Genomic DNA, 26,906 nt, shown 5'->3' on the forward strand with positions numbered 1-26,906 from the left:
GATATTTAGTCATTATAACAATTTAAGCGACCGTGCTAGAACTACGGGATTCGAGGGTGCCTAACACCTTCCCTCGGGTCAACAGAATTCCTTACTTAGAATTTCTGGTTCGCAGACTTCATTTGGAAAAGTCGAAAATTTCCTCGATTTGGGATTCAAGATAAACCGGTGACTTGGGACACCAAAAGCCAAACCTTTCCCAAGTGGCGACTCTGAATTGAATAAATAATCTCATTTCGAATATTGTCACTTAAATTGGAAAAACTCCCTCGCGCATTTATCCCTTCGGGGCCGGACGCGCAAAAAGGTGGTGTGACACAAAGTCAAGGGTATTTTTCTCTGCCAATTGCCAACCCCACCAAATGAATACCAACTCCAACAACCTATCCATTCAAGCCTCAACTACCTTTGACAAATACTTGGGATTCCCTATATTCTATAAAAGGCACGTCGACAATGATTTCTAATTTATCATTGATAACATGCACTCCAAAATGGCTGGTTGAAAAACTAACCTTCTAAACATAACTGAGAGAACTACCTTAGTAAAAACCTCCCTAAACAACATTACTAGCCATGTCATGCAATTCATCAATCTTCCTTCAAAAAACAAAAGAAATTGATAAAATACAAAGGAATTTTATCTGGGGAACAACACCAAATAGGAAGAAAATGCACCTAGTAGACTAGGAAACTATCACCAAGCCTAAGATCCAGGGAGGCTGGGAATACAAAGGGCAGAGATGAAGAACAAAGCTATCTATTCGGGTCTTGCCTGGAGGCTCTTTCATAACACCTCTTCCCTTAGGAAACAAACTTTGATTTCCAAGCACTGCAACTGGAGACACCCACTCCCTTCCCTCCCCCCCCCCCAAAAAAAAAAAAGAAGCAAAATCCTCCACTTGGCAGTGCATTCTCAAAGGTTGGGAAATATTTACACAAGCCAGGAGATTGGTGATACACAAAGGGAATAGAGTCAGCTTCATCAATGACTCCTGGATCCAAACCATCCATCAATTAGGTCCATGATAGAAGATCTCCTCACTCAAGTTGACCTGTCGACCACAATTTCTACCATCTACAACAATGGGGTTTGGGGTACCTCCCCCATCTCTCTGAACATCCCTCCAAACATCATAAACATCCTCTTAACCACCTTTATTCCACTCAATCCCATAAAGGAAGATAAAATGATATGGGGAAGCACAAGTAATGGCCTCTTCAGCAGCAAATCTACGTATATCCTCATTGCCAACATGGCCTTCTAGAAGGGGAAAGGGTATAGCAACAACTACTTGTGGATCAGGAAACTGAAGGGCCCCAATAAGATCAAAACATTCATATGGCTCTTTTACCATAAAAGGCTTCCCACAGGGGCATATCTCCACAATATTGGGGTTCATTGCAACCCAATGTACTGTTTTTGCAATGATGCTCTCAAAACCTCTGCCTACATCTTCTTTGATTGCCCTAATATGAAATCATTCTGGCAACAATTAACCTCAAAGAGTATCACTACAACACAAAACCAACACTCCACATTCACTCGCAGGGCCTGGGCTACCACATGGTCAACTCTCAAAAGAAAGCCATTAAACAACATCCTTAGTTGGGAAGATCTATTCCCCTTTAGCTTCTGGAAGATCTGGATTACCAGGAATAATAACCTCTTCAACAATAAAAAAAAATGTGATCCCTACTTTTATTGTTTTGGCAAAGGCAACTAAGTATATCACTATCTCAGCAAACAAACCACCCACAAAAGAAAAAGTCATCTGGATCAAATGGACTCCCCCCATCAAGAGGACATTATAAGTTCAACACTGATGGGGCAGCCATTGGGAATCCTGGTAAGGGAAGTGTGGGAGCAATTTTCAGGAACACTAGCGGAAACTGGGTTCTGGGTTTCATGGGAAGCCTACACCACACCACAAATACACAAGCCGAACTCCTTGCTGTTCTAAAGGGATTGAAGATTGCTGATCAAAGAAAACTCATACCACTTGAAATCAACACATACTCGACTGAGGTAATAAGAATGCTTAACTCGGGTAACTATGTATTTGACTCAATCATTTTTGAATGCAGGTCAATCATTCTAAGACTAGGAGACGCACAACTACAGGGAGACGAACAAAGTAGCTAACCTGATGGCAAAGGAAGGTGCAAGCAAAGATTTTTTTAGGTAACACGTAACGATATTCTAGGTAGTAAAAAATAATAGGTACTCACTAAAATAATAAACACTACATTATGATAAAAAGGCGGGACCCTTTTATGTAGACTTCTCGGAATGGTCAATTCAATGAAGGTGTGTATATCTAGTTAGAGTATCTTGTTTGGTATGCTCAACAATCAGTTCACCTTCTATTGAATCTTGATTTGATGGTCCACACCTCTTGGAAGATTATATGAAAATCCTCATCTCTGAGTCCTTTGTGGAAAACCATTCATATAAGTCTAATACTCCTAACAGATACATTTTAGATCTAAGAGCTCCTTTCTCTTTCATTTTATGTAGTTCATAGAGAAGTGTTGAACGTCCAACTAGAAAGAAGGAACTCGGTCTAAAGTCTGAAGTTAGGTTCTTGCAGTTTAAACTTGAAATTTGAAGAGGCGATTAAATGTAAAAGCTTTTTGTAAACTCAAGCTATTCTTTAAGTAGCGGGTGCTAAAACTGACTATTATGCAATTGCCCCGGACATTGCTTGTTTAATGATGTGCCCAACATGGAAGAAGATTTACTTCGAGACTGGAGACACACATATCTGCTTACAATTTTCTTTGATAACGATAGTATCCGAATTTGAACCCTCCATAATTCACTTCCATTGGGCGTCACATATCTTCTACCTATAAATACAAATTCTAAATCGACCTATAGAACGTTGCCCTATAATGGGCATTTCATAGCGTTTAGAGACCAAGCACTTTAGAGATCAACAAATACCCCTGAGAACAGGAAAAGATGTTCACGAATCTTTGAAGAAATCCTCAAGGAATCCGGAAGAAGAGAAACAAAGCAAATACTACAAAAGAGCTAGCCAAAATCATTTCCTGAGTCCAAAAAGAGAGTTGTGGTATACTCATTACAGGACCATAAGAAAGTTGTGGTATACTAATTCCAGGACCATACTACGTTCCGTTCGTGCAAAACTACAAGAATTCCCTCTTGGTCATTGCAAGCATCATAACACGGCCTACAAATCATTTATTCAAGCAAAATGATAATTTCATCTTGAAAAAAAAGGCAAACTAAGATATAAGATGACAAGAATCGAAAATTTCATCAGACCATAATTCCAGCATCAGCACTAGAACTAAATTTCCCACGGTTTGTGATTTCACATTGTTCAGTTTGCAAACAAAGGTAAAAGTTAAAAGTTAGCTCTACATCAGCACAATGAACAAACACACCAAACATTCATTCATTAATAGCATAATACTTCTTCCCACTCTAGACACACCAAAATACAAAGATCTTCGGTAGCAGTTTTCCCTTGCATCTAGGAATTCATAGGACTTGATAAACTCCTATCTTGGACCACGAGCATAGCCTCTTTCATAAGGAGAATACGACCTAGAACGCTCCCTTCTTGACCTTCCCCCATAAGGTGAGCGCCTAGGAGAATAATCTCGTCTGCTTCTATAAGGTGAATGCCTTGGAGATCTTCGGTACCCATAGTCCTCACGGTCTCTATATCTACCACGGTCACCACGACCTTGGAACAAAGCAACCAGTAGTTAAGAACTTCCGCAATTACTCTGAATATGCAATACAAACTTGTACAAAAATAGGAACACTCACCTTCACCCCTTGCGTTCTTAAGCCCGAGATAGTGACCAGGTGTAGGAGTCCTTGCACGTTTCCTTCGAGACTGGAAAATATATAATGTTTCAATATGGGAAATCTGAACAAAATGCACATTTACATCCAAAAGAAATAGGATATATCTAGACCAAACAATGTAGTCCTTGTTGTAATAAAGAATGAACACAACATTCTCTCATCTGGGCAACGAAATCAGATTCATTTACTTTCCCTTCCATACTTGGTAAAGAGGTGGCACAAGCACATGACAATACTATCTTAGTTGTGAAATAGAGCAGGGTAGTTATTTAAACATGTTTTACCACAGGAAGAAAAGATGGAAGATAGAAACCAATGTCAGGTATGCGATACCATAAAAGCTTGATTAGATTGTTGATAATGACCGTTGATTAGTTGAGAGTTGAAAGTATTTCCCGAGGTAATGCCAAGTATGCGATAGCATAAAAGCCTGTTTAGATTGTTGATAATGACCGTTGATTAGTTGAGAGTTGAAAGTATTTGCTGAGGTTGTATAGTTGTTGGGCAATATAGTTGCTAAGTTTAGTTGATCAGATGCATGTGAAAAGCTGTTTTAGCAGGCCATTGATCAAGCTGAGTGAATATAATGTTGCAAGGGAAGAACTGGTCATCTTTGATTGCTGCCAACAAAACTGACGCAATGTCTTCTGAATATAACCAGAAAGCCTCCAAGTTAAGAAAACAGATATGCAATCAAATAGGAAGCACATAGTTCACCACTCAGTGTACAAGTAACTAACCTTTTCCACTGTTATGTAACGGCCTTCAAGAACTGACTGATTCAGGTGTTTAATGCAGCGATTAGCATCTTCAAGAGAATCCATCGTTATAAAAGCAAAACCACGAGAAATCCGAGAACGTGGTTCCACGACAAGAAAAACTGATTTCACCTAGAAAAAAAATTGTAAAAGCAATTGAAGAAATTGATAACGGTACAATGGTAAGCTATTCTGATCAAAATGCCACCGAAGATCAATCTGTTGGTGTACATATTGACGAGACCCTACTCACGGATAACACAATACTCCTGGTTTTGGAGGGAAAAAATCTTTCCGTGTGCCAGGAAGCGCTGGAGGAGAGGGAACTGGATAAGGAATAAGAAAATAATTGGCGATACACATACTAATAATAACCAACCTTTCCCTCCTTTGAGAAATGTTCCTCCAGGTCCCTTTCCGTCACCCTTGTAGATAAACCAGTCACATAAAGTGTGTTTCCAGGATTAGAAACTTCTCCCCTGAATAAGTCATACAGGATAACATAAGTAGCTTCAAAACAAGCCATCAACACACACTAAGTTCCAGGTAATATGCACGTATCTCTACAATAAGAAATACTAAGTCAGAGTAGAGCTAAAGTTCCAACAGACCTTCCACGACTTCTTGACCTTGATCTGGACCTGGATCTTCCCCTTGGCCTCGAATATGATCCAGGTGGGGATCTAGACCTTGACTTTTCTTCCCAAGGAGAAGGAGAGCGCGAATACCTATTCCATAAACAGATAAATGGAAAAAAAGTTTAAACAACATATTAAAAGGATACTTCAAATAATGGAGTGTCTTTTTTTGCATGTAAGACTTTCATACAAATCATAAAGGAATCTTCAATGGAGCCATCTTTTGCATTAAAACATTAATGTTGCTTGCTTTATACTCCAAGAAATTGCAGGTCTTCCGACACAGTTCCTTTGTGTGATTTTAGGCTATCTTGTCCCCTTTTAAAACCTTCACTCATATGCTTTCGCACCTACAAACCGGTGCAACTTTAGGTCAACCATTCTCACAGTTTAAACTCTATGTGTCCTACTTGCACCTTCTGCTATACGTGATTATGTTTAATCTTGTATTACTGCACATTCATCTTAACATTCACATTTCTACGATATTCTATAATGTCAATTGGCACTAATCTGAATGTCTATTTTCTTAGTCAAAATTGAAACCATAATCATCCAAAAGCTTATTCAAATGGTCTCAACTACATATATTCCTCCTATATATCACATAACCAAATAGATCTACCTCTCACTAGAGTCATAGACAAGTAAACATCAAACATCATATCAAAAACCCTAGCGTACAACAAATAAATGCAAGTACCAATTTGTAAGAGCAAGATGCTTCAACATAAAAATCAAAAGACATATGGGGAATTGGTAACAGAAACAAAGCCTAACCTTTTGCGAGGAGAATCAGCCTGCAAAGAATCAAACATATGTTCAATTAGTTGAATTGGCAACAATAATCAGAGAAAAATGGATTATTGCAATCTCTGTCTAAAACACACAAAAACACATGCTGATACATGCAGGAAGACGAATCGCAGGTAGGACGAGAGAGATCTCTTACCATTTCCCAGGAGACGAGAAAACCCTAAATCGCCAAAAGGGGGAGAAAGGGAAAGCGATGTAATGTGGCAATTATACTTCAGACTCGTGCCATATAAGTACAAGAAAATTAGGTGAACACCTTAAATTACATTTATACCCCAAGGCTTTTGCAAAAATTACATTTATCGGGTAAGCCTTTGCCTACCCCTTTTATGTTTTGAGAGGAGCACAAGTAAAAACTTCGTCCACAAATTGCCATAGTTTTTTCCTAAGGGAATCTCACGAAAATGTCCCAATAAGTCAAGTTTATCAACCTTTAACTATTAATTATAAATTTATCAAAACTAGTTAAATATATATAAAAATTAAAAACCTACAAAAATAAGGTTTTTTCTCTCCAAGAATCACACACAAAAATCTCCTTTCATATTTTCAAATGTGATTAGCAACATTAGATACAAGACGAAAAGGAAATTTCATGAATGAGGTAGCAAATAAAGTGATAAAATACAAAGAAATATATATACAAGATCTCAAAAATCTAAGCAAAAAGAGATTTTTTTTTCAATGGGTATGGTTGAGATTCATTGAAAATATATAGATGAGTCAATATACAAAATTTGAGGATGATTGGAAGTATTTTGGACTGATTTGATATCAAAATTCGTAGTTAAAATCGAGTTCAAAAAAGTTCTGCGACACATGTATCACGCATATACGTCACACCCTGGTGTATACATGGATATACATGAGATACACAATTGATACAAATATCGATACATATGTGATACACCTATCATTTTTTTCATGTTAATCTTTTACTACGAATTTTCATTGAGATTCATACTCCTTAAGATATATCTAATCTATTCTAATAACACCCACTCAAAAGAAAGCAAAATTTCCGCTACAAATAATTAATTAGCTAATATTATTAATATTTTATGAATTTGTCAATTTTTGTAAAAAAACTACTTATAAATGGAGATAACTGGTATTTTTGCTTTTTCTAATCGGCAAGATTTGAAGTATAATTCGCTAAGTCATTCAAACCACAACTATATATCTATAGTCTAAAATTTTCTTCTTGGAAGTTTCTTTCTTTTTTTTTTTTTTTTTTTGTTATTTATTTCAGGACGTGATACTTTTTTTTGTAAATAATATTCTTCCAGCTCATTTTTCGTGATTATTCTCAATATTGAAGTTGATACAGAAATCCAAATTTCTATGCATTATTTTCACAATCTTAGAAATCCTAATTGTCAAACTTATTTGAATCTAATCGTTCAATTAGAGAAGCTCTATCTATATTTTTTTTTAAAAGAGAGTTCTGGATTGAATAGCCTTTAATAAAGTTGAAACTAATAATTATAAAACCCCTATCAAACTCCGACTAGAATAAGAAAATCAGAATCACAACTCTCACTTTTTTTGCTTGCATCACTTGTAACTCACTTGATGATTCGTCCATGCTCAATTTTCTTAAACCAAATAATATATGATTTCATGTATCGAGAAAATTAAATAAACAATTAAAATAGTGCTATCTAACTTCTCTAAAAAAATGTTTCATTTGATCTTTTGTTGCCCTCTGACATGTAGCGGGAGTTCCATCCAAGTGTAATAAACAATTAAAGAAATGCAGTATGCTTGCTCGAGGCCTGCAATTATTAATCCGCCATTCAACTTCATCTCCAATTTGGTGCCTCTCTCCCATCCTATATAACAGTGTAACCCAACCCAGATAGTTCTGGTACACTTAAGGTCAAAGAAGAGATGAGACATTGTTCCTTTGTATTCATTCGACATAGTACATATTCATTTGGTACACACACGTATTGTTTACCTTCCAAATTTGATAACAATTAAACTTATAATGAGGTTCTAAGGATACGTGATTTTACTTGAGCCCAGTACTAACATCTTTTTTTTTTTTGTTAATTAGAATATTTCATTAATCACCAAGAGCAATCCTTACGAATCAGCATAGTCATCCTCGACTTGCTACAATCCATACATAGTCATATCTCTATAACTATACTATAAGCAGTACATAAATCCACAAAGTACTATCTTTCCCGCTAGTCTTTGAGTTGTTGTTTTCCCTTAGAAATGACGTTGTTGCATCTTTGTCCTCACTCCCCCTTGTGCTCTAATGTTGCATATGCATGCCACTTCCCTAGCTAGCTGTTCTACATTCCTTGCTTGATCTTCAAACACTCTACTGTTCCTCTCTTTCCAAATCACATAAATGTATTCTGCATACATCATCTTGAGTATCTTTGACTTCAGTGACTTACCTTTGGATTGGAAATGCAGCCATGTAAACACTTGTTGGCAAGAATTAGTTGGAGCATTCAATAGTTGCAACCATCTCAGTAATCTCATCCATACTACTTTGGAGAAGTTACACTCACCAAAGAGATGGAGATGAGATTCTTCTGCAGCCATACACAGAATGCACCTTGAGTTCACTAGGATTCCCTATTTGGCTAATCGATCCACAGTTAACAACTTTTCCTGACACTGGAGCCACATTGTAAACATTGCTTTAGGTCTAGTCTCATTATGGAATATCAAGGTTCTCCATTCTACTTTGTTATAATTTTCAAAAGACCTAAGTATATCTGCTTAATGAAGCTCTTTTGCTTGTTTAGGGCTGGTATTTGTTGTGCATTTTTCATAGCATCCAAAATCTTCCTCACCATCCAACTTGCCTGTTATGGAATAGCCATGTCAAATATGTTTTGACTTTTGATGTAGTATGCATGAATCAATCTTATCCAAGCTTTATCCTCCTTATGAGCTAGGTCCCAGTATGTTTTAGTGATTGCTGGCTTGTTCCACACTTGGAGATTTGTCAGGCTACATCCCCCTACTGATTTAGGTAGGCACGTCTTGTCCCAAGCTATCAATGCTCTTTTTGTGATTGTATTGGTTCCAGACCATATGTAACTTCTACAATAGGCCTCTATCAGCTTCATAAACTTTGTTGGTACAAAGAACAATTGAGCCCAATAAGATTGGATGCCAAATAGTACAGTCTGCACAAGCTGCAGTCTACCAGCATAAGATATTTTCCGAGCAGTCTATAAAGATACTCTTGCTACAATTCTCTCTACCAACGGTTGCCTTTGAAGTATAGTTAACTTTTTTGTATCTAATAGAATCCCCAAGTATTTGAAAGGCAGGTCCCCTAGTGAATAACCTGTACTATATAGTATTCTCATTTGTTCTGACTTTGCCACTCCTCCAAAGTAGAGAGCACTCTTTGTAAGATTAGCTTGTAAATCAGAAGCAGCAAAGAATTGCCTAAACAGTGGTGCAGAGCTTGCACAGAACCAGTGTCACCCCTGGTAAACATGAGTAGATCATCTGTAAAATTGAGATGAGTTATGTACAACTTGCTACATCTTGGATGGTATTTGTACTCCTTTATTTGCTTAATCATCATGCTCAGATACTCCATGGTAATTGCAAACAAGAATGGTGACATGGGATCACTTTGTCGAAGCCATTTAGTTGCATTAAAAGGCTTTGTCAATTCTTCATTGATCATGATAGAGTAGCTCACTGTTGACATACATGTTTTCACCCATTGGAGGAATTTTGTAGGAAAGCCTAAGTATTCCATAAGCTTTTCCAAGTACACACATTCCACTGAGTCATAAGCTTTCATCATGTCCACCTTTAGCATGTATCTGGGAGATATATGTTTCCTGTTGTATGCTTTGACAAGTTCATGGGCTAGTATGATGTTATCTACTATTTTCCTCCCTAGGATTAATCCTGCTTGAGCTTCAGAGATGATGTGTGGCATTATCTTTTTGCAATCTTCCAGCAATGACCTTAGATATCAGCTTGTATAACACAGTGCAACAAGCAATGGGCCTGAAATCCTTGATTGTCACAGGATTGGGGATCTTAGGCAGCAAGGTTATAGTGGTGCAGTTGATGACCAGATACATTACACCTGTGTGAAAGAAGTCTTTCACTGCTACATACAATTCCTCTTTGATCACAAGTTAAGCTCTCTTGAAAAATTCTGCATTATAGCCATCTATTCCAGGTGCTTTGTCACTTCCAATATCTTTTAGCCCATCATATATCTCCCGATCAGTCACTTCTATACTTAACTCTATTTGTTGTTGATGTATTAGAATTGGCCCGTTCTTCATAACCATAATATTGACGGCCGGTAGCTTATTGGCCCTAGACCCCATCAGACTTTTATATAATTGTAATATCTCCTCCCTAATAGCTGTTGGTTCTGTAATAGTAAAATCTGATAGAGCTTGTATTTCAGCGATATGTTTTTGTTGCCTCTCTTTTATGATAGTTGAAAAGAATTTACTATTGAAATCTCTCAATTAGATCCAAGTTGCTCGAGTCTTCTATTGTAGAATCCCTTCTTCTACAAATGACCATGTCTCCAGTTTGTGTATGCATTCCCTTTCCAGGTCTAATAATGTATCAGAGTAGTATGTTTCCATTTGACTTTGGACTTGAGAGAGTGCTATCCGAGCTTGTTCTATCTTTTCTGTTACTCCTTTAAATTCTGTTGCATTTATGTGCCTAAATTGACTTTTCAGCTCTTTAAGTTTGAAGCAGATGTTCTTCATTTTCCCTGATGCTTTGTTCTTTCTCCACCCTTCAGCTACCATCGACTGAAAAGATGCATGATTTGCCCATACAATGAAGAAGCCGAATTGACATTTGGTTTGAGTCTTAGGCTTCCTTATAGTAATAATCATATGGTTATAGTCTGAAATATAGGGCTCTCCATACTCTGGCGATATGGCCATAATTCATCATCCAGACATTATTTCCCAATAATCTATATAGCGACTCCACACTCTGACATCTCCTTGTTGTTTATTAGTCCATGTGAAATAGTCCCCTCTCCAAGGAAGCTCTGTAAGACAGATGTTGTGGCATAGTTCTGAGAAATCTGTAATGTCAGCATTGGTCACAAGCACCTTAGACAATCTGTCTTGAGGAGTAAGTAGTGCATTGAAATCTTCCCCAATTATCCATGGTCATGTAGTTGTTTGTGCTATCCTTTGAAAATGTTGCCATAGATTCTTCCTTTTTTCAACTACATTTTGCCCATACACCACTGTGAGATAGAATTGCATTCCATTATATTTCCCTGTAACTTGGCAATGGATAAATTGATCCTGTTTATCAATTGCCAACACTTCATACATTTGGTCATCCCATATAATCCACACCCTACCATTCATTGCATGCTCATAATTAGTAATTATGTTTCATCCAGGGGTAATTCTAATCATCACTCTTTCTGTTTTAGCTTCTTTCACCTTTGTTTCTACTAGACCAGCTAGCTTTATATGTTTTTAGTGACATTTGCCTCCAGCAGAATTCTTGCATAGGATATGCGCATATGCTTTGTTGTGCATTCATCCGCAAAGAGTGGCTTTTCTATGGCACATGCCATTTTACTTAGAGCCTTATTTCCTCAGCAACTCATTGGCAACTTTGGTAGTGTGATCCACGATGGAATTTCAGTCAAGAATTCAGCCGTAAGGTCAAATTCAGGGGACCATTGTTTTAAGATCATTGGTCTACCATTAATCATGTATGGACCTCCATATAGAATATCCTTCAAATCATCAAGTGTATAAAATCTAGCAATGTAATACCCTTCCTCATGAAGAACAGATCTGGAGCAGTCACTCAACTCTAATTTTGAGCTATGTATCTTTGCATGAATTTATGACCAGGTGCATCCCCAATTACATAGACAGTTAGGGCACACTGCCACTTCTTAGTTTGATTGTCAATTTCATCCTTATCCAGTTTCACCACAATATTACCATCAATAATCTCTGGGGGGATATAAGAGAGTGCTATACTATTTTTTGAAGATCTATTACCTGCAAACAGATTGACCGACGGTTTTTCCGGTGGTGGTGGCTCTGCATGCACCGGTTGTGTTCTGGTAGCTTCATCCGCTTGTATTGTTCCATTAGTTTTTGGTTCTATCTCTGTAATTTTCCCATTGGCCTCTGTATTTTCCACTACGTTGTTCACTGGCGTGCCGTCACAGGATGACGATGCCACATTCATCTGGATTGCACTTAGGTTTAGCCATTTCGCCGGTCCTATTGGTGTGCTTGAAGACCCCAATTTCTGCAAGTTAGGTTGAAATTGACTGCCAATCGGAGTAGTTATTTGTTGTGTATTACCTTTAGCTGGTGTATCTATTATTACTGTTGCGCTTACTGCTTCTCCGACCATCACGAGTCTCGTTTTGGCCGGACTCGCTTTCTATCCATGGCTAATTCTCAGACGGCGTACGTTAGCATAACATGCGCCGAGAGCCTAGAGAGAGAAAGTTAAAAGTCGGTAATTTTGCTTCCAGTACTAACATCTTCCATGGCATCTTTTGATATTATGGAAGTGCTGAGATGTATGTTTTCTTGATATCAAACTTTCTCCTCGTATAATATTTTTTTAATATTTGCAAAATAATTTATGTGTAGAAATCATTTTCTAGTGTCAAAAACCTTCCTTATAAGCCAACATGCTTGCCTCGGTGTGTGCATTGTAGTAAATTCTTTCCCCTTTTATGTAGAAGCTATATATCCATTGTATCTATAAAGTATCTTTCTTTGTGTGTATTGCACATAGTAGTTTACATAGTGCTGCTTTATCCCAATAGTGAAAGTCAATCATATTCAGGCTTCTAGCTGATCTTGGCATGCATGGCTTAAATCATCTATGCAAGCAATATCCACAAAAAGGTTCTGCAAGCATGCAGTGATAAACTTATGATCTTTTTTGGCAGCAATAACACTTGTCCCCAATAGGTCTGTATTTCAAAGATTTTAACACTTTCTATCAACTGTAGCCTACCACTATATCAGACCAATATCTGATCCTTGCAATCATTCTCTATCTCTGGCATATGTTGCTGTATTGTCAGCTTCTTAGATGATAATGTTGAAATGCATCTCAGAAAGAATCAAATCGCGGAATTCATGTAACCCCTAAAATTTCTTGAGAAATATGTTGTTGCATTTAGATAGTAAAAGCGTGTGAGCATCATTTGAAAAAGTTGCTTTTGCATATAGTGTGGACAATGTATGTGAACACAAGAAGAGAAAGCAGGAGGACGGACATATAACTTCCTGACTACTATTAGATATGGATCACATGGTTATTATACATAAGACCATAGGAATACTCTTTTATTCAAAACAATACCCTCTTGTAAGTTAAAAAACCAGTACCAATCAGATATCCATTCTTTTTAATAAGTAATAATCCCGGAACGGTTTACATGCATCAAATACTCCTAAATCTACATGTTGATGTACAACATAAAAGATATGAATGAGAATACAATATACCACAGCTATACATGCACCATCTTTACGTTGCCAGAGACTCGAAGCATGACAATTCTTGAATTAATGCTCGTTATCCTTGCATTGGGGGCGTATGCTAATCTTCTTTATATCATTCCAATTTAATCGTACTTTCTCAAAGAGACTATGAACTTACCTAAAGAATCAGGTGGTCAACACATCTGGGATAGTAGGGGAAGGATTTCCTAATATTTTACCACCAACATCTGGGAAACATTCATAATCAGGTAATGGACAAACTTTGCCATCAGCATCCACTTGTATGGGATACTTCAGAAGATGTCCTTGCAATTCAGTAAAAATTTCAGCTGTATATCTCTTCCAGTTATCTTCAGCAACCTCATTCACCCTTTTTACACATTCAAATGCTTCTGGTTCTTGGAAACTATCTTCTAACATTCCAAGGTGCTCTGCCCACAGAGACATTCTATATCCATAGACCTGGAGATTGAGACAAGATGAAAAAGAAATGATTCACTTAAACATCACCGTTTTGCTCAACTTCTTCCAAAAACTGGATTAATAAATGAAAAATGATTCACTTGAACATCAAAGTTTTTCTCAACTTCTTCTCAAAACTGTGGATGTAGTAAATGAACTTTGAGTTTTCTCATTACTGTAGTATTGCTTTCTTTCTATTTTCAATATATTGACAGATCAATACAAATTGGGCTATTTGAACTAATAGTAATAGCATTTTTCCTTGAGCCGAGGGTCTATTTGAGACAACCTCTCTACCTGCTCAGGATAGGGGTAAGGTCTGCGTACACACGATCCTTCCGAGACCCCCCTACTTGTGGGATTACACTGGGTTTGTGGTTATTATTGTTGTTGAACTAAGAGTCATTTGGGGAAAAAATGAACACAAAAACAGAAGGATGAAAGATAGAAATTTACCATAGCGACTTTATGATAACTGAAAAATTCATTACCCAGGTTTTACTACTGAAGACATAGTATCTTCTTCTGAAATTGCACATGATTTTCCAACTATTATATATCCACTTAAGCAACTTTATAAGCGGTGTTGATATTTAGATTGAATCATAAGTCTCATAATGTATATAGAAAAGGCATGATAAAGTTCGATAAAAGGCTTTTTGTGGAAGACTGTAGGATAATTGTTGAGTTAAGCAACGAAATAAAAGTTACAGCTCAGAGCCAAGAGAAATCACTATAATTCAACCTGTTAATAGAGATAAAGCAACTGAAATGGATTTGAAGATGGAATTTTTACGTAGCAACCGTGTCAATAAAGATCTTTTTTTCTTCGTCTAATCTTCTTCCTTTTCTTAAGAAAAACAGAGTAGTTATTAAATATAAATTGATAGAGGAGGTAGATTTAGCTTTGTGAACACAGACAAAGACACTAATTTCAGATAACATATTAAGATAATTAAACTTAAACTCTTTGGGTCCCTTCCCATGTCAGTAATATCTCATCCAAAGACAACTTTTCTAAGTCTGTTACTTCAAATGATAAATATTTAAAATAAAGATCTTGGCACAGGGAAAATAATCAAACATTCAAACCTGTCCTCGTGGATGCTGTTGTTTCTTTGCCCAAGAGTGATGTGGTTGATAGGCACCCATAGCTATCTCGGTGTCTTTCGATCCGGCTAAAGATCGTTGATTTATGTTGGCAGAACCCAGTATAACATATTCATCATCCACTATCATTCCTTTGGCATGCACGTATATCATGAAACGTTGAAATTTATATGAATCCGAGACCTGGTTGCATGGAAAAGTTTAAAAAACACGCCTTAACAAAATTTTGCCAGCTTCATCAAATCGAGACGCGTCAAAATAATTCATGAAACACGATAACCAAATAGATGTTGCATTTCCCAGATGCTTATTATGTGAAATGGAGGCTGAAGATTTGAAATTGTAAAATTACTAGGCAATTATGACACCGGATTTTGACCATCTTTGAGCTGAAGTGGACTGTGTGAAGGACAACTAAGGAACTACTTCAACACTTGAACAGAAGAGGAGCGAATGCTCTAACTTATAAAATAAGTCCTTCATGGATTCTGTGGGCTATGTAGAGCGAAAAGAACCAAAATTTCAAGGCAAAATTATAACTGTACTAAGTGTCAAATTCAAATGTATCTTTTCGTTAGCTTCTTAGTTTAGGATTGCGCAACGATTCATGAAGTTCAGTTCCATACATGAATAGCAAGGAAATTGAGGTTTTGCACGTCACGTTTTGTACAGCTCTCAGCTCCATTTTAGCATTTATTTACTTATTTTTAAGAAATAAAATTCCTCTAGAAGCCCCATGATAGTGAACTTATCTCAAGAAATAGGTCAGAGAGCACCGTTTGGGCCTAATATTCACTGCCCATAACAAAAAGACTAATATCAATGCATGTACGGGAAATATCTAAGTGCAAAATGTTGAAACATACCAGTAACAAAAAGGGACAGAAAAAACAATACTCCTAAGGGTATGGCAAGGGTAGCTCTATCGGAGGAATAGCGGGAAGACTTAGAAGGAGAAGCAAAAGCATGGGAGTATGTACAAGGTACAGCACTTTTTCCAATTGTTCAAAGAGTAGGGAAATTCTTTATTCATTTTAACGATTATGTGACACCTCCATTGAACAACCTTGAAGAGATTGAAACAAGTAAAGCATACTACGGACAGTAGCAGTGACGATAGTGTAGATGATGTATTTTGATTTAAGTGCATGCATTTGGGGAAAACAGAGAGAGCAAGTGGATAGATACATCAGCTAGCAGACAAGGTATATTTATGAGCTATGTTGCTCGGACTCTCCGAAAATGTGGCCGGATACGTATCGGATCCTCCAAAAGTAGTGCACTTTTGAAGGATCCGACACGGGCAAGGCTACATTTTGGAGAGTCCGCGCAACATAGTTTATGAGTGGAGATCACAAACTTGTTAATCTCACAATGACCTTTCACTTAACTGTTAGTGCATGTAGTGTTTATGTGCCCACTTGGACATTACCTTATCAGCATCATTAGCAAATTGACCATTTGCTTCACGATTTCCAAGGCAGTAAAAATTTAAATAATCTAATGGATGTGAGTCTACAAGCTGCATTGACTTGAGCTCCCTTGCAATAACTTGATACATCATCTGCATTGTCTGGCTCTGTTGAAAGCATACACAAATTTCAGTAAAGTGCATCTGATTATTATTCTTAGATTCTTGCATCAGATCACACTTTTATAGCATAAAATACTAAATAATCAAATCTAACATAGAGAAATAAGCACAAGCTTGAGACACCATGAAAATATTTTTGGGATAAGTTAGCGTTCATTATCAAAGTTCTCCTCTCGTTCATTCTGCCAGGTTCTCAAATACACAAACCATTTTTCCACCAACATCCTTTCTAAAAATCTTATTTCGTTGTGTTTTGTGTCCCTACATATTAAAGAAATAAAATACCAGTTTATGAGGAATGAGAATGTTTATAATAGGAAGTTACTTCCATTCTCGTTTATGTTAATCTACAGAATAACTAATGCAATTATGATAATTCAGATAAAAGTACCATAAGAGCTGGCATCTCTATTATTATTATAGAACTGCCCTTGATGTTTGCTGCTGAAGGTGCCCAGTGTCACATTATTAATGTTATATGAAACTACGTTTATGAAATCCAAAATACAAATCATGATGATTCAGGAAACAGATTACCTGCCAGTATAGAATTTCTTGCCCAGTAACTGATTTGGGATCCCCCTCGGGCCACATGGGCAAAACAACGTATACACAAAACCGTTCTCTGGCTCTAATTTTACTTGCAATTTTCAATGCCAACTCCATGGGTACCAGATGATCAGCTCCTGATCAAAATTGGTAAAGGAACATGAATTGGAATTGGGTAAGGAAGAATAATGAATGCTTCCAGGTGGTTTAAGTAGAACAAAAGCAAGAATTTGTCTGAGCTCAAACTACGACTTGATTATCCTAGAAAATTGGCGAGTAAGTTCCATAAAATCTTGCTTTCAGGAAGAAATATAACACTTTCAAGAGTGTGTTTAAAGGAAACACATGAAGACAATAATTAGAGAAGAATTGGAATTTACAGATTTTTACCTTATCAATCTTAAAACCTTTTGCATACTTTTTCTAGGAATTGGATGTGGTAAAATATTGAGCCCGGTAGAGTTTACCTATTAGTCAAATGCATTAAAAATGCAGATGTAAATTTTGGATCATCAATTTCATGAGGAGTTGTGAATATAAAAGCACATTTCTATGTTGAATCATAACTTTTTTTTATTCTTTGGTGATAACATAGTTTCATGTCTTGTATACTTCTATTCGATAATATAGCAAGAAAATATAAATTTACCTGCATCTTTGTAAGACGGCCAAGCATATGATGACCCAAGAAAATACTGATTCTCAATATATATGAAATGTTGAGCAGATCTTATTGCCTGGATGTATGCTGATTCAATGCTTTTGTCTACTACCAGATCTTTTGAGCTGATAAGGTTCTGTCAAAAATATAATGAACAGAAATTGTGAATACTGATAAGTGTTCCATATACAGAACAGCTACTTTCGCGGAACTTTGAAAGGTTATGACAAAAAAGCTATGGTTTCTGTACCTGTGCCTTAGCAACATCAATACTCTTGGGAAAACCTTGCACTGAGCCTGAATCAATGGAACGAAAGATCTGCAGTATAAGATATGAGGAAGAGCGTTAAAAGGGATTCAACAAATTCTGTTGAATATCTCTGCATGACAAGAAAAATCTACCTGCACGTGCCAATTTTCGGGGTGATCTTCCCCAGCTACATATAGTTTTGGATCATCTGCTGGAATCTCAGTCCCTACTTTGAAAACAGCAAAAGCGGGGCTGAGTATCCATGAGATACGCTCAATCTTTAACATTGCATCGTCATTCCAGCGGGACATCGTTTTCTTAAAGAAAGCGAATTCCCTCCACTTTGTTGCTCTCCTCCATCGCTGAGCAAAGTTTATAAGCACATCATATGCAGCAGGTCCATCAATTCTGCAGTGCAAATCATGCCATGGCTCCCTTGGGGCCTTGGTCCCTGGCTAGTAAATGTGGTACAAATAAATTAAAATTATAAAAACATAATCAACAAGAAAGCCATGATCAAAGGAAATAAAGAAATAGAAGGAAAAATTCACTGTATAAAAGACGTATAAAATCACGTAAACATGTGGTTGGAAATAACCATATGATACACTGCAGGGTTTCACCATCTTTGGTTTAAATCAAACATAACAACCCTATTCTAAGTAACTTAGGGGACTTTTTGATAACCTTATTCACGACTGACAATTGAATGCTCAATGTGCTAAATCATAGTCCTTGGACTGTAAATGAATATTACTCAAACATTAAACTTCCATAAAAGTACTTGAGAGATTTAAGTCTAACACACTAGAAAAAGTTCTTATCTCACCATTTATGCATTAAATTAATTTATTTTGCTTATAATTCTTGTTTATTATATTTTCATACCTATTTTAGGACTAAGATTTATTTTCAGTAAAAGTATCATCTGAGAGTAACAAATTTAACATAGTAATCATTGCATGTTTTATATTAGTGGCAGATGACAAATACTATACAACAAACAGTATAATGTACAAGTTCCAAATTAGTTTGCATCATCATCGAAGCGAATAAATCATAACGATATTAAAATAACAAGATAGGAAAGTACAAGCTTTTACCGGAATATTCAAATTTGGATGGTTGTTACCGATTGTATCGTATCGTATTGTTACTTTAAATACAATGTTTATTTTGATTGTTACTTAAATTTTATTGTATCGTATCGTTAAATCCGTCGTTATGTAACGATGAAATGTGCCACTTTATGTAACGACCGATTTGTGTGATTGTGTCGTTTTCTTGTGTTTTCTCTCAATCTCACCCTTCATTATTATTAAATAGTTTTATTTTATCATTTACCCTACCTTTTTATATAGCGTATCATAATTTTTCTTTATAATATTGCAAGTTTATTCATCATATTACTGGTGCATGATACCATGAAACGACGGCAAAATGATACAATCCATCCAAACATTGTATTCATCAAACGATACAGTACAGTACAGTACAATACGATACGATACATTATGAAACGATATGTAACAACCATCCAAACAAGCTGTGTGTAAGTTCAGATTTGAGTTTTTATCCTTTGTTGGCAAGCCACCTAGTCTCTATTAGCATTAGCATCTTTTTTCTTTCCCTTCGTCAAAGTGTGACCACTTTCCCATAAACAGATGGCAAAACAAATGCAAGAGACTGACAGCTAAAAAGGTTGGGAAAACGGTATCTTGTAGGTAAAATCTTCATTTATCAGAAAAAGTTAAGGTCTCCAAATAGTTCAGACACTTCAAATAATAAGCAGAGAGAGACATTATTCTTGTGGTATTTCAGAATAAAATTAAATTAGAGATTTGTTTTCAAACTGACCCTGTTTCCTACATAAAGAACCATGATCATACCAGAATGCTTAAATCTACATACATATATAGAAATTATATCTGAAATCTTCACCCAAACGAATGATAAGTAACTAAAAGGATGCCCAATAGAATAGTTGTTTCAGGCATAAAAAATAGCTCCTAATGCTTTACTAGAACTTAATTTTTCTAACTACATTTCCCCACTTGGCATCTGAAATAAACAAACACTTTTAGATTGCTAGTCCTGTTGGTAAACAGAGTTAAAGCTAGTGAAATTCACAGGCAGGAACCTCTTCATGTGTCAACTCCAGCAAGGAAACAGACTCTAAACTTTGGGAACGGAAGCAAATTTAATTTAAGCAACATGCCGAGCTTAGCAAACTCTTGAGCAAAACTTTTACAGCAGTTACAGAAGTTAGGCTTCAGAACTTGAATACTTTGAACTACAGGTTGCCCTTTGTTTGTTGACATTTTTAGTCATGTGGCAATAACAACTGCTAAAATATCCACAAGCAGATTTTCTAAAAGCATTAACAGATGGGTTAAACTTCATATGCTGGAAACAGACTTTTCGATATTTATAAGGTATATAGCTTCCCCAACTTGCTTGGTAGTGAGGCGTAGTAGTAGTTGTTGTTGTATAAGGTATATAAACTAACACAACCATCAAAATCATTCTTTTCACATGATTTGGTCTGTATTAGTTATCATACTCAATCTGCTGCAATAGCCCGTGTAGTCCAACTAGCATAAAGTATACTAGACTTTTCCCCAACTAACCAATAAGAACCACACCAAATGATAGTTTACAGGTATTAAAATTATCAAAAAAATATTTGGAACAACAAACTACTCACAGGAAATTGAGGCTGATGAAAATCATCTTTGAAAACAGTATCAAGATCACGGAATAAGCGATGTTCAGGCGTATCATAGCGACCATCACAGAGATCAAGACCTCCTAAGAAGGCTGTAATTTTTCTATTATTGCCAGGAGCCTGTGTATCTACAAGAATGCACTTCTGGTGATGCGTGAACATGGTTCCAACAACCTGGAAGCAACAATTAAATGTGCAAACCATCAACGAAGGGGAGATAAAGGCCAAAAAGTGAGGAAGTGGTTTTAAATCAAAGCAAAAACAGATTTCTAATAGGGAATATTCATGCTATCAATTACATTTGATATGCACAGCAACTAAGATAATCTTTTCCTGCTAAACCTTTTGACCTCTTCTTTCCTTTCTCCAGCAAACTGATGAGAACACTTATAAGAGAGTTACCTGTTGCTTCATAATGCTGAGCTTACTACTAGCATAACGTGGTGACAGAACACAAATCACAGAGGAATGCTTAAAGAACTTCTTGGTCTCCTCATCGTGAGTTCCCATTACTCCTGCCTGCAACCAATGCCATCTCAAATTATTGTAAGGGGGGGTTTAAAACAAGAAGTACAACTGATGGCATGCACCATCTTAGGAAAAAAAACAACTGCGCCTCAGTCCCAAGGGGTCAGCATGCACCATCTTAGAAAGTAAAGACAAAAACAATTGGTTAAACGAACGAAAGAGATTATAACAGATGTAGTTCAGTTCATATCTAAAATTGCGTAGAAAGATTTCTGTTCACAAATTGGGAATAACTATGTCCTTATATTAGCTGGAACCTTTTTCCAAAAACTGAACATGCATGACTTGAGGCTAGACAAGGCTAAGTTGCATTCAAAATGCTTATGAGTGGTATGCAAAAAACATAGTCAAATTAAAGTTTTTAAGCAAAGATATACGAAGATTTCGAAATAAAATAACAGCAACTAGCAAAACTTAAATAAGACTACTAGCATGGTCAGTTGAGTTTAAGCAAGGAATGAAGAATATTAGTAGTAGCAAATAAAATAACAGCAACTAGCAAAAGTCAAGCTAGATTATAATTGCCAAGAAAGACATGAAAAGAAAAGATAGTCACGTGCAACCACTATCTTAACACCTTCTTTAATAAACAAGAACATAATAAAGTACGCATTAATGCCACATTAGAATATACTTTATCAAAAGAAACCACATTATAATTTAACGAAGGAATCAGAATAGTATTCAACAGTACATACCGTGTTAATAAAGAACTTATCGTGCGAAGTTTTATCATCCCAAACTAACAGCAGAACTCTTACACCTTCTTGAGACTTGTATTTAAGCAATTCACCAAGCGTCAGATCACCGCCACGTGGCAATGGCCTTGTGGGTTCTCTAATTAACTTAATCTTATGATAAACAGACCAACCAACAATGTAAATCAAGTGATGAGCCTCAGAAATTGCATAGCATATATCTTCCCAACATTTGTTGTGCTCAAAATTTGTTCCTTTTTCCAATTTAATATCTGGGAACTTCACATTATTGCTTACGTGTGCATCTTGGTATAGTTTTACTGAACTTCCTTTTCTTAATGGAAAATAAGTATTTCTCACACCTAAATGCTGAGGATCAGAAGCAATGCCGCGTGTGTATAATGAGTTTGTATCATAAGGGAAAAATTTCATTTGGACCTTAAGGGCTGAATTGGGCTTTGGAGGTTTACCGGAAGGCCCAATAATGGGAAACCAACCGGAGATGACGTCACCGGTGGCGATACTCTCCGCCGGAATTTTAACTTTACCCATAATTTCGGCCCCGAACAAGTCATCATCCTTGACCCGAAACTCCAAGAAGGCCATAGGATGGGCCAATGGGATCCGAAAATGCTCGTCCCAAACCGGATACTGAGAGTTGGGTATGATCCGAGTACGGGCTAGAGCGGTTTGTGGAGCTGAAACGGTGACGTATGGGTCACTCGTGATGATTTTCCGGTGCTGATTTTTCTTATCCGGTTGTGACGTACGGTCGCCGTCGTCTCCGCCGTCGACGGTGGAATCAGGTGGTTTACGGCAGATGCCACCGAGAGTGAAGCAGCGGCGAAGACGGGCAGAAGTAATGTCCATGTTGGGTAAATGACGGGCTTGGATAATGTGGAGTTCCAAATCTCCATGTAATATGAGCTTTTTAGGTTCGGACATTATACTCTAGATTATATATGTGCAATAGAATTTGCTAATCCGTTGGGATAGCAGAATACAATTTATAGCATGAAGATCAAGGTCATGTTAGTATAGTAGGAGTGAAAAGATGGGGAGAAGAAAGAGATATTCTTAGAATTTGGTTTTGTGGACAAGTATGGGATAATGGCACGTTTGGTAAAGTGATATATAGTGACTGTTTGCTGAGATTTTACGTCTCCGATCGAGCTGCCATGCACGGAGGGTTGGTCTTGCGTATTTGTACTCTAAACACTGTTTTAAACATGTATCCTAATGTGATGAACAAACTAACATGACGACTAGGGGAGACAAACGGGCAGGTCGGGTCGGGTCGGTTGACACGGATAAAAAATGAGTTATTCGACAGATAATATGGATATAATATGGATATCCATATTATCAATTACTTCTTGAATATGATCACGTTAGAATTCCTAGTCTCTCAAACTTGAGGAACCCCCAATTTGAAACTTTACAAAATACTCCCTGATTCACAATAAGTGACCAATTTGCTTTGGACACACACATTAATGAAATACTAAATTTTAGACGAAATAGTTCGTGTGACTAAACTACCCTTTATTAAATGTTGCACCATAGTTATAATAGCACTTACTTCTATTCTCAAATATGAGTTGTAAATGACTTTTTAGGGATATGAATATAAGGATAATCTTGAAAAAAAATTTAAATTTTTTCTTGATTATATAAATTGACACTTATTTTGGACCAAAATAAAAAGACAAATTGGTCACTTATTGTGGACTGGATGAAGTATACAAATTAAACACATTAGTTATTCATTGGTTATCCATTTGATTAGCCATTTTCTAAGTGGATAAGATGTTTCTATCCATATCCAACCTATTTTTGAAAAGTTCATTATTCAACCTATTTTTAATGGATAATATGGACATATAATAGTTTTCTTTTAACCATTTTTCCACCTCTAATGATGAGTCTGATGGGAAAAAAACATGTACATATATTGATATATTATTATCGTGATGAAAACAAGTTTCCTCCTACATTATCCCACAATACATCATACTTAGCTGTTAATTATGTATAATTTGGATTGAGACATGTTTAGGAATACTTGGAAGTAAAAACCTGCACCAGTACGTAATAGAGTACATATTCATAATTTAAGTTATAATTGAATACATAATTGATGATACCAAGACAGATTCATAATTTAAGTTAGTGAAATACTACATAATACCATCATCAATTATGAAGTTAATTACTTCAAGTTATGGTAGGTGAACTTCATTTGACGACGAAAAATCTATAAAAGATTAAATTCAAACCAAGAAAGTGAATGTGTAGACATCCCTTCAATTCTAGCAAAGGTTCACGTGATTGGGTGACTAGGCGAGAAATTAAAGGTGTATGAAAGGTAAATAATTACCCACATTTACATCAAACTATATTAATTCACGATAGTTAATTAATTTAATTAGATGAGAATGCATATAATTTACCATGGTTAAATGTTTGAAGTCCATATACAAGACACATATCATGTATTTATTGATTTGGTGTAAACAGGGGCGGATTTACACCGCTTCATCGTAAATTTTGTTAAATATATAATACAAATAAATCATTTAATAAAATAGTTAAAATGATATAGCTTTTCCCGAATTCAATCCTGGCTCGCTGGTTAAGCAACAGACGTTTTCAGCGGAGGTTGGCAGTTCGAAGTCTTGCATCGTTTTATCTGTGAGTAAATCTTTTTAGTACTAAATCCTTACTGATGATTTGCCGATGAACTTCTTTCAAAGGAAAATTAAACCACATTCATTTTTGTATAGAAAAAGGACAATAAACAGTATAACGCTTACCGGGGTTCAGTTATTTCAAACCATAATTTTAAAAATATTATTTATTGCATTTTACTGAAAGACTTGGTTGTTGCTTGGTTTTATTTTGTAAGTTGTTCTGGTGCTTTTATTTGTATGGGTTGAATGATGGGATTATTTGGAGGTTATCTTATTGACGTTTTTGTTGTTTAGCCTAATTTCAATGAACAAAGTTTCTCTAGTGCACTGAGCTTTCTAAACCAAGTTCAATGTCTCAAAGTTCATCTAACTTAAGGAAAGGGCCAATGAGTCGGAATAACATCCACAAATATGTCGAGGAGAGTCGTAACGTACTTTTTTTTTTTAATAATATGATGCCGCTAATTTATTTGCTCTTTATTTCTTTTTTACATATCGACGCCGATTACGAAAAATTCTGTGTACGCCCCTGGATGTAAACACCCGGTGCGAGTAAATTTTTACCGTGTATGAAATGTAGCAACATGCCAGTGAATACAACGTTAGTAGTGAATAGTTGCTGGTCCTCTTTCAGTTACAATGAAACATTTCTTACGATTTCAACGTGGTAATTCTTTACCGAACCCATAACCTACACACTAGCTCCACCCATATTCATAGCCCTAAAAGGAGGGGGGAGGAACAACTTGCCTCATCTTATAGGTAGATGATGAAAACGATTTGGATCACTAAACTATTTCAGGAAAAAAAAATTGGATCGAGGTTGCAGCCATCCTTCACTTACGTGCACAAAGTTTAAATCGTACTATAGATTATTGTGACGACCCTAGTTCTTCCTCCGTGAACCTATCGTGATGACACCTAGTCTCTACGACTAGGGAAGTCTAACTTTACAGAAAAAGGAACAAAAAACATAAAAGCTATCAACTAAGAGTAAATTTTAAACAAGGAAATGTGATGTCGATTGGCATATACAATAATCATTTCCGAACAGTATACTTAACTCTCCCAAAACTCGGAATGTCATAAGTCACAATCTAAAGAAAAGACACAGTACTCTTATACTCAAGAGTCTAATACAAGAAGAAAATAACAAAAAGTCTTTAACTTGAGGAAGAGTAGAGAGGGACTCCTAGGTCTGCGGATACGGTAGATATACCTCAAAGTCTCTACAGTCGTCTCGCCTCACTTGTAATGCAACTGATGTGAGGTATCTAGATCTGCACACGAAAAACATGTGCATGAAAGGGCATGAGTCAACGGTACCCAGTAAGTGTCAAGCTTAATCTCGGTCGAGTAGTGACGAGATCAGGTCAAGGCCCTACTGGTATATATATATAACAAAATAATTCAGAATGAAATATCGCAGTAAAGATAAATACTAAAATTTAACGAGAATGAAATCATAGAAAAATAACAGCTCAGTACACAGAGATAACAACAGGAGATCTCCCGGGATACCGTCCCGTATTCCCAAACGTAAATGTTTAGGAGATCCCCGGGATACCGTCCCGTAGTCCCAAACGTAAATGTGTAGCGGGATCTCCCAGAATACCGTTCTGTAGTTCCAAAGTAAATATACAGTACAAGGGGATCTCCCAGGATACCGCCCCGTAGTCCAAAACATAAACGTGCAGGGGGATCTCCCGGAATACCGTTCCATAGTCCCAAAGTAAATATGCAACTCAATCAACATAAACAATAGTTTCAACAAGGAATTCTACGGTTTAGACTAAGTTCATATCAAAGAAGACAAGTAATTTTCACTAAACATGCTACACAAAGTTTAGAGAGGTAGTTAAGGCACGTAAGCATGCTTTCCTGAGCTAAACAGGATAGTTACATATACTGGTGTTGCTCAATTAAAGGAAAAATAGATATTTGCTGAATAAAAACGGGTTTTTTCAACAAATAGCCCATGTATGCACTCGTCACCTCGCGTACACGGCGCTCATATATCAAACAGTACCAAATCCTAAGGGGAGTTTCCTCATAAAAGGTTAGGCAAGCCACTTACC

The 26,906-nt window shown here is 36.5% G+C and overlaps 1 protein-coding gene and 1 pseudogene across 1 annotated transcript; both read right to left on the minus strand.

Annotated features, from left to right (window-relative positions):
• Nucleotides 1-3,315: 3,315 nt before the first annotated feature.
• LOC107785084 (putative RNA-binding protein C25G10.01) lies at nt 3,316-6,308 on the minus strand (annotated as a pseudogene).
• A 7,114-nt stretch (nt 6,309-13,422) lies between these two features.
• Nucleotides 13,423-23,378, minus strand: LOC107785085 (phospholipase D delta-like). The gene is made up of 10 exons (XM_016606310.2): nt 22,136-23,378; nt 21,312-21,428; nt 20,889-21,083; nt 18,334-18,636; nt 18,182-18,250; nt 17,920-18,067; nt 17,259-17,407; nt 16,560-16,706; nt 15,110-15,310; nt 13,423-14,017 (listed from the first exon to the last, which is right to left on the minus strand). The coding sequence occupies exons 1-10, from the start codon at nt 23,078-23,080 to the stop codon at nt 13,721-13,723; spliced, it is 2,571 nt and encodes an 856-aa protein (XP_016461796.1). The 5' UTR covers nt 23,081-23,378; the 3' UTR covers nt 13,423-13,720.
• Nucleotides 23,379-26,906: the final 3,528 nt, after the last annotated feature.

Source organism: Nicotiana tabacum, chromosome 3 (genome assembly GCF_000715075.1).
Source record: "Nicotiana tabacum cultivar K326 chromosome 3, ASM71507v2, whole genome shotgun sequence".
In the NCBI taxonomy this organism is placed as follows: Eukaryota; Viridiplantae; Streptophyta; class Magnoliopsida; order Solanales; family Solanaceae; genus Nicotiana; species Nicotiana tabacum.